A 14,206-nucleotide genomic window follows, 5' to 3' on the forward strand; every position below is an offset into this window, starting at 1 on the left:
CACAAAATGAAGAGTCCTATTTATTTTTAGTGTTCTTTCCTCTAATCAATATAGGGAAGCTCTCCAAAAAACATGTTTGCTACCGGAACGAATGTTTTATTGCTCCTGGAATCTCAAATAAAGGAAGTTTTAAACGCAAATACATATCACGAAAATGATTATCTTTTTTTACCGCTCTTGTAAATTTTATAAATCGCAAAATGCGTCGTATCTGACTACTTCTCCGTAAATTGGAAATTCTTTTCCTACTAATGACTCATGATCATACATATTCGAGATAATACGATACATATATGCATATGATACAATAAATATGCATTTCTTATGAATTTCTGTACATACAGGAACATGCTTATACATCAACATCTTTCGAGCTTAATCCTCCTTATTCTTTTGTTTCATATGACACTCTACAATGTTAAGAGTAAACTTATCTGTTAAAAAAATCGGAGCTATTATACGTTATTCGAATCTGCCATCAATCTCGGTAAATCATTTGCAAACAATTGTTAGATCATTTTGCCAAATAAAAGGAAAAAGAAATTTTTTCGATTTAATAAAAGTTACATTTACACTATATGATTAGACACAAAATATAATAATAAGGTACAGCTACAAACTCGATTCAACTTCTTAAAATCTTAATAGAATAGCATGGAACGTTAGAACGACTCTCTTATCGCAAAATCAGGAGAGATGAGATTGTTGGGACGAAAGGTGTTCAACGGTATCGTTAAGAATGTTGCGTTCAGTCACGCTGTACAGTAGTCTGCTGTCGACAGCGACGATTGGCTGATATACCGTCCTCCCCTTCATTTCGACCATTTATTTTGATCATTTGTGTTAATGATAGCAAGTTACGCGCTCAAAACACATATCTCTTTCTTGCTTCTCATCGTGCACATGGTTTCCAATTTCTTTCTCGCATTTCTTTTTTCATCTTTTGTGTAGCTATATATTTTACGAGCATTACCAACAAATTATAGACATAAATATAAAGAAAATATAAATATAACCTGTATTATCAGGAGAAATTATAACATTTTGTGGAATTGTTCTAGCGATGATAATTAGTAACGATAAATAATAACGTGTTTCTTCCTTGTTCGTTATGTGAATCGTGTATGTTTGTTTGTGAGAAGATTTGTATCTGGATGAAAAAGAATGGAAATATGTGGTGGTTCATTAACAATAAACGGTCGAGCAAACTTACACCGAATCAAATTTTCATTGAAATGACAAGTTGAATGTCTACGATTAAGTTTAGACGGAGTGAATATTTGAAACAAGTCTACGATATTTTATTATTTGAAGTGAAACAATTTCGTGGGACAACAATTTCGATAAAATTATTGAACTTTCTTCAATTTGTCTTAAGCTGATGACCTACTAATGGTCGACCGATCGTGGTTTGTTGACTCGACATCGAATTATCGAGCCTCGTAGCAGAATGTTTTGTTTATCGGTGATCATTTCGACGATCACGCGTAATACATTTTTAAACTAAATTAAACTAAATGAAACGTGTTAAATTCTAAACGTGTTTCTTCAAGAACACGCAGGTTTCGTTTGAAATATTCGGCGATCGAAGTACAACTTCTTTCGCGAAAGATATCCTTCGAGAACAGAGGAAGAAAATTTACTTGGCCACCTTAAAAATCATCATGGAAACGTTGAATAACGATACAAACGATCTCTACGACTTTTGGAAGGATTTGGACTTGAAGAATTTAACGGAAGACGAATATTTGGCCACGGTACTTGGACCTAAGTATTTGCCTTTGAAGATGGTGATACCATTAACGATAGCGTACGTGACAATTTTTGTGACTGGTATTTTTGGGAACGTCACGACGTGTATCGTAATTATAAGAAATCCTTCGATGCATACGGCCACCAACTACTACTTATTCAGTCTGGCTATATCTGACCTTATTCTACTTGTGTTGGGTGAGTGGCGTTTACGTTTGCCTGTATCGATACTGTTTGTTGCTTCGTTCGGGTCACGTCAATTCTCATTCTCCCCGTTCGTAAAAACAATTTATGAAGGAACATGAAGATAATGAAGTTCGATAGACGTTTAATAAAGATAAGCGTGGACGAATACACGCAACCCCCTGTATAGGTATATCGATTTGCTTTTAATCGACACGAAGAGAATCTATAACTGTATTAGATTTATGTCTGATCTCTGAAATAACGTATACTCGATTAAGTTATTAAATGGAAATAGCATTTCTATTGGAATTGCTAATATTTTTATATATCGATGCTTGATAAAAATAGATCGATGCCAATATACAGGGAAACGTATGGACAGAAATGATATTTAATTTAGTTTATATGTATGATAGTTATATAGATATAATATATGATCGTTTGATTTAGCGAATTTATGTTCGAGCGCATTGCCGATATACGAGCGATTAACAGAAAAAAGGAAGGCAAAAAGGACTGTATCGAGGAATTTATCTACGAACGACGCGTTTAAATTCAGACTGTTTTACCATTGTTTCTTAAGTCGATGATAAAGGCTTTAAATTAATCTTCCTCTAATGTGTACACGAGAGATTGTTATCTGCTCGGTTGGTTGTTTGTTGATCGTAACGTCGTTTATATTTGCGTCATAGCGCGAATTTTTCAGGATAAAAGTTGTGGACGTGCGTGCGCCGGTGTCAAAGTCACCGTTGAATTAACAGATTTAAGATGATAGGAATAAACGCTTTATACGATCATTTATATTTTGCATCGAAATTAACCTGGATGTTCGTTGCTCGAATAACTGAAATTTAAGATCAAGATGACGAGACGACGATAACAATATCATATACATAATTAGAATGGAATTTGACCATCGAGGTGTAGCTGTTGAGTGTTCAACACGTTGAGTTTTCAATCGCATCGTATGAGAAACTTTCCGTACGAATCCTTTTCTTTTTTTTCGAAATAAGGATACAATGGCAGAAATGAAGAGGTCTGTACGCTGGAAATCGTAGACGTCAATATACCGATTAACTTCTGATAAAAATCTTACCTTTTTAAGTTCCGTGTATTCTGTTAAACTTGATAGTGACGTCAAAATATACAAGCATACTTTGTTGTATCTGCTACGCTACGAAAAAGAACTGTTTTCTGTATGTATCGTTGGAAAGATAGAAAAATGTCGAATTCTTATCGATAGGTATGCTGTTCGCAATAGCGATGAAAATCAGCGATTAAAAAAAGTTATGATAAGACGTTCAATGCTTACGCACATTCAGTATGATCGGTATCTGATATTGATTTTGTGAAATACCAAGTGTGACTGCATAGATATTGCTTCTAATTAGCGTTTTCTAGATGACATTCGTTTGAACTCGGAGTAATCATATCTTATTAAATGATTCATTTTCAACGTTTCGGTCCTCTTTGTCCTCCATTGTGAGCGTTTATTAGGAAATAAGTCGTCACTAGATAATTATATCGCTGCATTAATACGCAATTCGATGTCTGAAAGGTTGAAGCAAATAGAAATAGTTTCTCAGACGATGTAATAAATATTGAAGTTGGTTTAACACGAGAGATACAACTTCGCGTCTCATTAACATCGTCATGAAACATTGCGACGTCTGTGCGTTAATTGCCATCTGGGCTTAAGGCAGTCGTAAATCTACTTTCGAGAAAATGAGTTTATGCATCACCGAGAGACTCTTGTGTCTTTTAATTGTTACGGTGCTCGTCGTTCTGGTTTGATACGATTGAAATAAAATATCTCGATCGATCGATTATTATTTGCTTGTTCTTCGATCGTTATCGCGCTCTGTTCGATCATTTTCAGGATTACCTAATGAGCTGAGCCTCTTTTGGCAACAATATCCATGGGTTCTAGGAGTTACTCTTTGCAAAATCAGGGCATACGTATCGGAAGTGTAAGCAATCTATTTTCTAGTCAATTATAAACAATTATATTATAGAAATTTCTCTCTAAAATTTATCTTCTGCTTAATAGATCCTCCTACGTATCGGTTCTTACGATAGTAGCCTTTTCCATGGAAAGATATTTGGCGATTTGTCACCCGCTCCGCGTTTATGCAATAAGTGGCCTCAAAAGACCAATACGTTTTATTTTAGCCGCGTGGTCGATTGCGTTGGTTTCTGCCATACCGTTTGCAATCTACACGAAAGTCAACTTAGTCGAATATCCACGAGGTTAATTAAAAGATTTCATCGCGTTTCTCCGAACCGCTATATATACATGTATATAAAGGAAGTAACGAAAATGTATAATTATTTAGATTCCGGGAATTACTCGGCTAATTCCGCGGTTTGCGGAATGTTGCTGCCATATTTGCCTAATTTCCCTCTCTATGAGTTGAGCACTATTATATTTTTCTTGATACCGATGCTAGTTATTTTGGTGGTGTATACCAGAATGGGTTTAAAAATCAGAAACAGTACAAATCATACTTTAAACTCTGTGATGCAGGGCGCTATTCATGGAGACTCGAGGCAAACTCAGTCTCGAAAATCCGTGATCAGAATGTTAAGTAAGACGTCTTTTATCTTCAATTTTTTACATAATACTTATATTTTCGTCAGATTCGTAACCTATAATCGCTGTTTTAGCTGCTGTGGTTATTTTATTTTTCATTTGTTGGGCACCGTTTCATGCTCAACGATTGCTTTATATCTACGCGCAAGAATCTGACTACTATCCAGACTTGAACGAGTGTCTGTATATCTTAAGCGGATGTCTCTATTACTTCAGCACAACTGTGAATCCAATTTTATACAATTTGATGAGTATGAGGTATAGGAAAGCGTTCAAAGAAACCATCTTCTGCAAAACGAGAATGACAGGCAGGAGAAGTTGGACTACCAGAGAGTCTCAAATATGCAATAGTAATTCGAGCGGAAAAGCGCAAAGCTCAAGTTTCAAGTGTTCAGTGAGGTAGCATGTTCAACATAGTTTTATAAAAACTGGGAATTTCAAAGTGGCAATGCTTTTTCACTTTAACGCCATGTTCAATATCATTGTAATTTTTGTTTAGATATACTATTAGTCAAGCGAAGGAGATGTTTCGATTCACTGCAGGTCGAGAAGGCGTGAATAGAGATGGAAATATAAACGATAATGTCGCTCGTAAATCATACATGCTCAAAAAGGAAGATTTCACGTCGAAGCCCCTTCTCAATCGAACGCACTCAGGACAGCAGGAAGAAAGAAATAAAAGAGATCCTGCACGTAACACAGAAGAGAATAAGTCTGGGTCTACAACCAGTAGCGTTTTGTAATTTAAGTTGTACGTTGTTAGTCGTTAAAATTATTGTACATAATAGTTTTCAGCTTGTTGTATCGTTATTGTTTATCTTATTTATTTTCTGACTGTATTGTATAGTTGCGTTTTTAAATTCATTTTTACTCAATTGTACTTAAGGATTATGTACTTAATAAAAGTTCTAGCGGTCAATTGTGAAAATCGTAATGTACGCAAGTCAAATGTAAATAAGCACTGTTTACCGAGTGACATTTATTTTATAATAGCACGTACAAAAGAGTAAAAATCATGCGAGAAAGGCGAGTACATACTTTAGTCAGTCTGGAAAACTCCGGCAAAGAACGGTATCTTGTGACAAGGAATGTCGACGCTATTAATTCTCTTTATCAAAGGTTCGAATCCTTTTAATGAAACTATTTTAAATACGGTTGATATAAGAAACTGTTTAGAATCTTTTAAAGCTTTCTATTGGGTACTTTATTACTTCATTGGGTATCCAATTTTTTTATTAGATACATCTTGCAACTTGAAAACCTTTTTCTTAACAACGAAGGAAAATTCCCCTTAAAATCTCGCACTAACAATGCAGCGCTATTTACTTTATCTTATTTCAGTTTATTTCCTTTTATCTCATTATTTTTTATAATTTAATGCAAATCAGAATTCGCGCGTCAAAAGGAAATGAATAAAATAAACACAATTAAATATGATCTCTGGAGATCGTATTTATACATCCAACAAATATTTTGATGCGCCACAAAATTATTCGACACGAAATTAAAAATAGAGCAGAAGTTGAATGTGGAGAATAATTGAATAAATAAAATATATGGAAATTATATTATGAAATAATGTATTAGTATATCACAGTATATGAATATTTAAAAATAATAAGTTTCTGATAAAACTTGTCCAAGAATTGTTTCACCAAGGAACGGGTTGTAATTACTTCCTGAAGTTTCGAATTGATTGACACCAAGTTCGAACTTTTAATGAACATGGACGAAGGAAATGTGATAAGCTTACGTCTGTAACTGTGTAAAGTTTGTCGGTAGTCGAAAATCAAAGTTTCGTAATTGTAAGATATCTGCTCTTCGAGTTTACTTATGATCGCAAAAAACTAGCGTTCGTGGTTTATTAAATAAAATTCCGTATTTGCAGGAACAGAAAATAGTTGCTGTAGTAACAAAACTTTTGGTCATCTCATTACGTAATGGAATTAACTTGATCCGAGCTTGTTATTGACTCTGGTAATAAAATTCTATATCCACGAGGTGATTCGAAAAGTAATATATCCAATAATATCTCGATTAAATTGATCTAGAAAATAATTTTGTACCTGATAGCCAAATCAGTTCAATTCTCAACAAAGCAGGAAAATAGCATATTCCTCGTGTAAAAAATGTATTAATTTTTGTTGTATAAAAAATTGTAGCATGCTGAAGTAACGAAAAGTTATTGTTATAGTGGACTGTTGTCAGTTTGCTGCGTTATGTAATATACATTCCATTCTTCTGTTATGATGGAAAAGGAAGAATTGGAGAACTGGAAAGTAGAATAGAAAAGTCTCCTCACCAAATAAATTTTATAAAAGCAATTTCTTGAAACTATCTTTGTAAACTTCTATTTAGAAGACATTTGAAATATAAAACAGCTTGTTTGAAACAAAATTGTTGGAGACCAGAAAAATTCAAGTGTATCTGATTTTAACATTGTAATTAAAATAGTTTACATCATTAAGTCTTTCTCGTTTATGATATAGCGTAAGGAGATCCCTATTATCTCATAAAATAAAGGAATAATAGTTAGATACATGATAGAAAGAAAGCTAAGTGCAGAAATAAAGAACAGAGAGGATATAAAATAATACAATTTCGATAAACATTAGGGTTTTAGTTAAGATATTTCACAAGTATAGAATTTTGTAACTGAACAAAAGAACGAGTCAGCAATTTCTCTGTTCAAGTTGTCAACATGAATGGTGTAACATGAATGGTGTAACATGAATGGTGTAACCTGAATAGAAGTTTCCATATTCGTTTATTATATTCCACCATTATCAGATAATGTTAGAAAGAATATTTCAAGGCCGTAAAAATGGGGACACGCGTCTTATTAGAATATTTGTATTGTGTGACAGAATTGATTATTTTCGTGATAGTTGAATGCTCGTATTCGATGTATCAGTGCGTGTTTCGGACAGTTTTCACACAACTAATGGGCCAGAAATCATTGCAATGGGTAACATTGTTTTCTTAAGCGATGGTAATACGGTTAGATTTCATTCATATTCTGCAGTGCACGCGATTTTATTGATTTTCCTCTTTCCTTTTCAGACGCAACGTTTTCTAATCCACTGTTTATCATCTAAAAACTGAATAAGGACAAAAACGTGGAAACGTAACGCTATTATCTCGGTACACGGTAAGAAGACGTTAAAGGTAAAATGTGAAATATATGTACGTGATGTAAAGAAAATAGGAACTCGCTACGTGTACTAAGTTTCCGTTTTTGTCCACGTTCATCCACTGTATTTAACGATACTATATTTTTAATTTCTTATATTTTTATTAAAATTCAAATTGACGCGTTAAAAAAATTTTTTTAACATCGTGTAATCATCTAGCAATCCATCTAAATACCATACTGATATCGTATATTTTTCAGTTCTCCTTCTACATTTTTATTCTTGGCACGTTGATATTAATCCTCGACTCGTACACTCCGCAAATACAAGAAGTACATTTCGGCTATGAAGAAGCTTTCTTACTCTGCCATTTCCGTCAGATACATCTTCCGAAACAAGCAATTGAGATTGCTCGTCTTGATAGCCATAACAGCGAGCGATATTTGTTTCGGGAATACCTAACTTACAAATCAAAGAAATGCGTGATTCATTTTTTGTTTCGCGATACCGATAAATCCAGCTATCGAACTAGAAAGATATAAAAGAACACTAATTACGGCATTCCGTCATACTTCCCGGAAGAATGTGCAAATGTATGTAAATCATAGTCAGAGACGAATACTTGGAGACAATAAGACGGGAAAAGATTCGTGAACGATTGCAGGGTAAAATGAAAATTCTAAAAACGCGAAGCAAGATTGATAGAATGAGGAAGCAAATTCTTGGAAACAAAAATTGTCACTCACCCATGCGGGAACATCAATAATTTGTCGAAATTAAATTGTATGAAAAATATTTGTACTTAATACGATAAGAATCGAAATAAATATAGCCACGCTTTGATGCCGTAGAGTAATAGTGTTTCCCACCGCTGAACTAGATAAGCAACAATTTTAGCGGATGCCAAAAATACGCATCCTCCGGTACTCGTATTGTTTTCATCGTACAAGTCGACAGTAATTACACGTTTTAACGTGATTTAATATCACCCCTAACTATCCAAGTACAGGATTTTAATAACGATGACATTAAAGCCCCTAACGAGGTTACGTACAACTGGGAATTTTCCTCTAGTAATATCAAATAACATCGGAACTATACAATGTCTTTGAACGACAGCGTTGTATCGTTTTTATTTGCTCTAACTTCTGACGTGGAACGATCGAGCGGCTAAATGTTGAGAGTATATCGAATTATGCGGAACAGACGAAGCGGATAGAGCGAAACATTCGAAAGAACTTCATTTTTCGCGTTAAATCGTGCGACCGTTTATCGTGTTGTCGCGTAGTTCAATTTATCACGGCATTAAATCTCGTTTTATGCTATGCCCTCCTGGTCCTGTTTGCGAAAATATTAAGACGCATCTAGGGGAGAAGTAAGTTTTCGCAGGTGTTACAACTCGTGAAATATGCGTATGCGCGAGCAGAAATTTCTCTCGGTAATCAGAACGATAAAATTGTCGTTAAATATTTTGAATCGTTGATTTGGCGAGATGCGCGTGATTTTATTGGTCGAGTTACGATGCGGACTGGTTTGCGGGGGTTAAAGTGGAGTGTTGGGTGCGTAGTAGATGGGCGCGTGGTGCAAAGGTGAGCAACTCGAGAGACGTCACTCGTTCACGATCTGGCGAACGGTGCGCTTTTAAGATCATCCCTCGCATGGGGAAGGGAGGCGTCAGCGTTATTATCGTTTTCCACACGTCATTGATTTCGGCTGGAACTGTCGAGATTCGAGCAACAGATGAATTTATCCTTTGCCGACGAATACCGAAGGGATTTCTATGAAGCAAATATCTGTCATTTATGAGAAGACCATTAATTGTTTTCGAAGTGAGGGAGTACGATTATTGTTGCGTGACTTAAAAGGGAACTGAGGGCAAAGTGATTTATTTTTATGGCAAACGGTGATTAAGATTCGTGAACGATGGATGTGTCGGATAAGTATTCGTTTTACGAGAACATTAGCGACGAATTGGAATACTTGGAAAAAATACGCGGTCCCAAATATTTATCTTTAACGTTGGTCGTGCCTGTCACCCTTACGTACGTTATCATCTTCGTAACTGGATTTATTGGCAATGTGATCACTTGCATCGTTATATGGAGGAATCCGACCATGCAGACACCGACGAATTATTACTTGTTCAATTTGGCGGTATCCGATCTGCTGTTTTTAATATTGGGTAAGTTTAAAAAATGTTCGTTACTCGTTGTTTTTTCTATATTTTTTTTTCTTTTTTTTTGATACTTTATTCATCGCAGTTAATGCCGATTCGTAAGTATAATCGAATATAATTTACGATAACTGCAAATCGAATCAAAGCGAATTAGTTTAAAGAAATATTCGGACGAAATGATACTTTAATTAGAAACTTAATTAGACATACAAATTGTGTATAATTTTACGATTGAGAAGTATTTTAACATGGTATTAAAAACGTTAGAAATTGTCTGTTTTTAACTGTTTTACGATAGTCGTGATTACCGTTGATTACGTGCAGTGCCGTTGCAGCTCGACCCACGTGTAGATAACTTATCGAATCCATTAGTTGTGATTAATTCATAACTAGTCGAGACAAATGTGATTCATGATTCATTGATGAAAAATTATGCTCGCGTATTATATATTTCCGGTGGAAATGGCGACTGATATACGTAATGTAAGATAAGAGGTATATGTATCTATGTAATATACATTTATACTTGACATACTATTCAATCCCTATACTTGCAATCATAAGTTACATTTTATTGACATTTGATCACATTTGTTATCTACTAGAATTGTATTAAAAATAAGAAAATAGAAATAATTAGGACTTCGAGAAAATTATGTAGTTAAAAATTTTTTAGTCGTCGGAATCTCTGATGTACAATGTCTTTGCCAGCGTACAGTATAAATTAGAAAGTCTATTTAACAAGAGTTTTATGTATTATTGCCGGTTGCGAGGCGATATTTGCAAAATAGTCACGTATTAGATGTTAATTGTCGGTTAATGGGTTGTTCGATGTTCCTTGCTGTGATTAAAGGTTCCACTTACGATTCCATTCGTTATTCGTTACGATTTCATTTGTATCTGGTGCTGAATCGCGATTCCCCTGAATAAATTAATTTGCATCGCAAGTAGCCTTACAATTAATTTACGTTCACTGATCTTTGATTTTCGTCCGATGTCACTGTTTTATAATTTTGTATTCTCTTGTCTCTTTTTTTTTAATTCATCGAACTAAAGCGGCAATTGAATTCGAATCATTGCAATTGTACAAACTAACGTATTTCGGAAAGGAATTTCATGGATAAAATCGTGAAAAGAAAAGAAATAGACTTTGTTGGAAAATGTTTTTCATTTAAATTATCGCATTATTGAATCGGCAGTTCGTAGCATCCCGTGTTCTTAAGTTGTGAAACTTTCAATTATTCGTAAATAGGTCGATCATGAAAGGAAATTGAACGAATAAACTCGATATAAAGGATATTTACTTCACGAGCACGATTTTATCTTCATTTTGCAACATGGCAATTTCGGAAACGGGGCGTGTAATCAAAGAAAAGCACGAATCCCTATGAAAACAATTACAGTACGAGGGTAAGCACGAATTTTCCAATTGATTTTCAGGTTTACCCTTCGAATTGAGCGTATTTTGGCAACAATATCCATGGCAATGGGGGCTAGGCATATGTAAACTGAGAGCGTACGTCTCCGAAACGTGAGTCGACATAGCACCAGTCAAAGAATAGCATACTTTGAACGTTATACAAGATGACGTAAAAAAGTCTTGTTTTAAAGCAACTACAAGAATTTTCTTTTTAAAGGTCCTCTTACGTGTCGGTACTAACTATAGTGGCATTCTCAGTAGAAAGATATTTGGCAATTTATCATCCTCTTCGTCATTATGGAAGTGGTCTGAAGCGTTCTATACGATCTATATTTGGTGCATGGTTGATATCTTTGATTTTTGCTATGCCATTCGCTGCTTACATTGATATAGATTACGTTGAGTACCCACAAAGTGAGTTCTTGCAAAGCTATTTGTTATTCTGCATTCTTTGTGGCTTTCGCAGGCTTTACTATACCGCTTGTAAAGTTGCTACCAGAAGTTTCAGCATTTTCTAGGAGTTCTTTAAAGATTTAAACAAGTAGATATTTGAAAAGGTATCGATTTTACATTTGAATTACAAATCGTATTAACGCAATTTTACCATATATTATTGATACGATGTCAGGATAGATATTTACTCAACGTACACTCTGTAAACTGTATTCATGCGTTCATGAACCGAAAATGTAATCAATAAACTGATGAACGGTTTGGAAAATCGGAAATGTCAATCGAGCAAATGAGAGCAAGAAATTCGAGTCAAAAGCACTTTTCGACATGTACATGTATTTTGTGCGCGTTTCATTAATTTTCGTATCGTTCATTTTCCATACGAATTTGCTGATACAAGTAATTAAATACGCGAAATTTTGTTCTTTCTATTTATTCTTCTCTTAAATGGTTACTTTCTCTCGTTGAAAATATCGCTTGGTTTTGATTTCCAGACTCGAAACGAAACTCGGAAGAATCCGCGATTTGCGTGATGCTGAAGGAAAATATGCCAAATTTTCCTCTTTACCAGCTTAGCTGTATCTTCTTCTTTCTCATACCCATGGTGTTTATCGCGGTGCTTTACGTGAGGATAGGGTTACGAATACAAAGTGATACCCTCGCGCAAAACGTCGAGGGATACGTTCATGGTGAAACCAAACAAGCCCAGTCACGGAAAACCATCACACGGATGCTGAGTAAATGTTCTATTTTAAATAAACATCATCCCGTCCTTTGTTCCTACGAAATGTTAATACGCCCCTCGTAAATACGTTAATCAACTTCGTATACCTTTGTCGCGCGTGTAAATATATAGAACGAACTGATTTACCTATGAAGACAGCCATTATTCCGTATAGATGATATCCTATCAAGGAACGTGTTCAGAGATTGATGAGGAAGCCGACGTGGATGTCAAAGTTTCTCGACAACGCGAGATCATCATAGCACGAGACAATTTTCACCTTGTCGATAACACGTTACAAAGGTCGAAAGTACTAACATTCTTGCGAGTTGTAACGTAGTTGAAAATTTCATTACCTCGTTTATTTACCCTCTTCCTGATCTTTCTATTTAATTCGTTTGAAGGAGAAGAACACGATAAGACATATTTCTCATTTCTTTCTTCTTTTTTTTACAGAGGAACAGTTTTATAGACTTTCGATGAATCCCATGTTATCGAAATTGCTTTTTAACTGGCTTTAGAGTTAAACGTGTGTTTTTCTATCCACTTAAAAATTTTCAAAATATTTCTCGTCATCATATTAAAACGTTGAAGATAGTAAAATATATGCATTTAACTTGCACGAGCTTCCGTTAGCTTATCAGCTAGTTTTAATAGAGTTTAATATTTGTTTAATAGATTTTAATAGTTTTAATCTCTAAACCTAACAGGTTGTTTTCGCTCTTGATTCCATTATATTACAATTCTTTCACTCGTTCATAAAGCGACATTAAAATTCGGGAACCAACAGGAATGCACTTAGATTTTTGGCCGGTGATCTTCATTCATAAACATTGCTACATCTTTCACGGTTCGTTGTAAGGTATTAATATTTATTTATAGTTATTATATTGGGAAGAGGAAAAGAGAAGGAGAAAGAGGTATCAGGTAGTATCAGTAAACATCAAGGTGGATAGAAATCGTGCTTCGACTTGGTTCTACAGGTGCCGTAGTGATCACATTTTTCATCTGTTGGGCGCCATTTCACATTCAACGATTACTATACGTGTACGAAGATTCGACGTACGATGACATAAACCAATGGGTGTATCCGCTCACTGGTTGCCTTTACTACTTCAGTACCACCATCAATCCCATCCTGTATAATGTGATGAGCGCGAAATATCGGAATGCTTTTAAGGAAACATGTCGATGCTCCCCTAGTAATCCATCCATTAGCAGAGTTGGCCTGAGTAGCATGAGAGATTCCAGTACAATTTGTGGTGTCAGGCCTAATCAAGCATCTCAGGTGTTTCGAGAAAGAAGCGTAAATAGCCAACGACATGGGATGTAAGTCAAATTTGATTAATACTTGTTAAAAGCATCTCCCTTGCTCGTCGTTAGTTTTGCATCCATTTTTGTGCTTGGTGAATTGTTTGCCGTACGAACTACGATTACGCTTTACACCGTAAAACTTTGTAAACCAATTGACGCTCGCAGAAATTGTTGTTCCCGGCATATATGTAGGTACAGCGCTTCGGATCCTGTGGAAAACAAGCCGCACGAGGTAGCTCAATTACAGCCAGACGATGGAGAGGATGAAAAGCGAACGAATAACGTACCTGCGAACTATACTTTGATAGCAGACAAAGACACTAACGAAATCGGTGCTTCGCGATATTTGCAACAGACAAAAAGATCATCTATCCTAATACACGCGAAAAGTAGACGTCTCAAATATCAAGTGTCTGACGAAGATGAGACTCTCTCGAATGAAACGCACATCTGA

The 14,206-nt window shown here is 35.2% G+C and overlaps 3 protein-coding genes across 4 annotated transcripts; all 3 read left to right on the plus strand.

The window, feature by feature from the left end:
* Window positions 1-430: 430 nt before the first annotated feature.
* On the plus strand, window positions 431-6,998 carry LOC126918632 (neuropeptides capa receptor-like). 2 transcript variants are annotated; one of them, XR_007711382.1, is made up of 7 exons: window positions 431-1,950; window positions 3,818-3,908; window positions 3,989-4,188; window positions 4,275-4,526; window positions 4,606-4,930; window positions 5,031-6,336; window positions 6,420-6,998. XR_007711382.1 is itself a non-coding variant. In XM_050726735.1 (6 exons), exons 1-6 carry the CDS (start codon window positions 1,665-1,667, stop codon window positions 5,272-5,274), a joined length of 1,398 nt encoding a protein of 465 aa, XP_050582692.1. In that variant the 5' UTR covers window positions 431-1,664; the 3' UTR covers window positions 5,275-6,998. The 2 variants fall into 2 exon arrangements, 1 of the variants encoding a protein (XP_050582692.1); XM_050726735.1 differs by having other exon boundaries at window positions 5,031-6,998.
* A 117-nt stretch (window positions 6,999-7,115) lies between these two features.
* On the plus strand, window positions 7,116-13,527 carry LOC126918642 (neuropeptides capa receptor-like). The gene is made up of 4 exons (XM_050726761.1): window positions 7,116-9,847; window positions 11,282-11,372; window positions 11,479-11,675; window positions 12,209-13,527. The coding sequence occupies exons 1-4, from the start codon at window positions 9,589-9,591 to the stop codon at window positions 12,520-12,522; spliced, it is 861 nt and encodes a 286-aa protein (XP_050582718.1). The 5' UTR covers window positions 7,116-9,588; the 3' UTR covers window positions 12,523-13,527.
* Window positions 13,231-14,206, plus strand: LOC126918171 (pyrokinin-1 receptor-like). Its single transcript, XM_050725808.1, has 3 exons — window positions 13,231-13,288; window positions 13,422-13,767; window positions 13,945-14,206. Exons 1-3 carry the CDS (start codon window positions 13,231-13,233, stop codon window positions 14,204-14,206), a joined length of 666 nt encoding a protein of 221 aa, XP_050581765.1.

Source organism: Bombus affinis, chromosome 7 (assembly GCF_024516045.1).
Source record: "Bombus affinis isolate iyBomAffi1 chromosome 7, iyBomAffi1.2, whole genome shotgun sequence".
NCBI classification, from domain to species: domain Eukaryota; kingdom Metazoa; phylum Arthropoda; class Insecta; order Hymenoptera; family Apidae; genus Bombus; species Bombus affinis.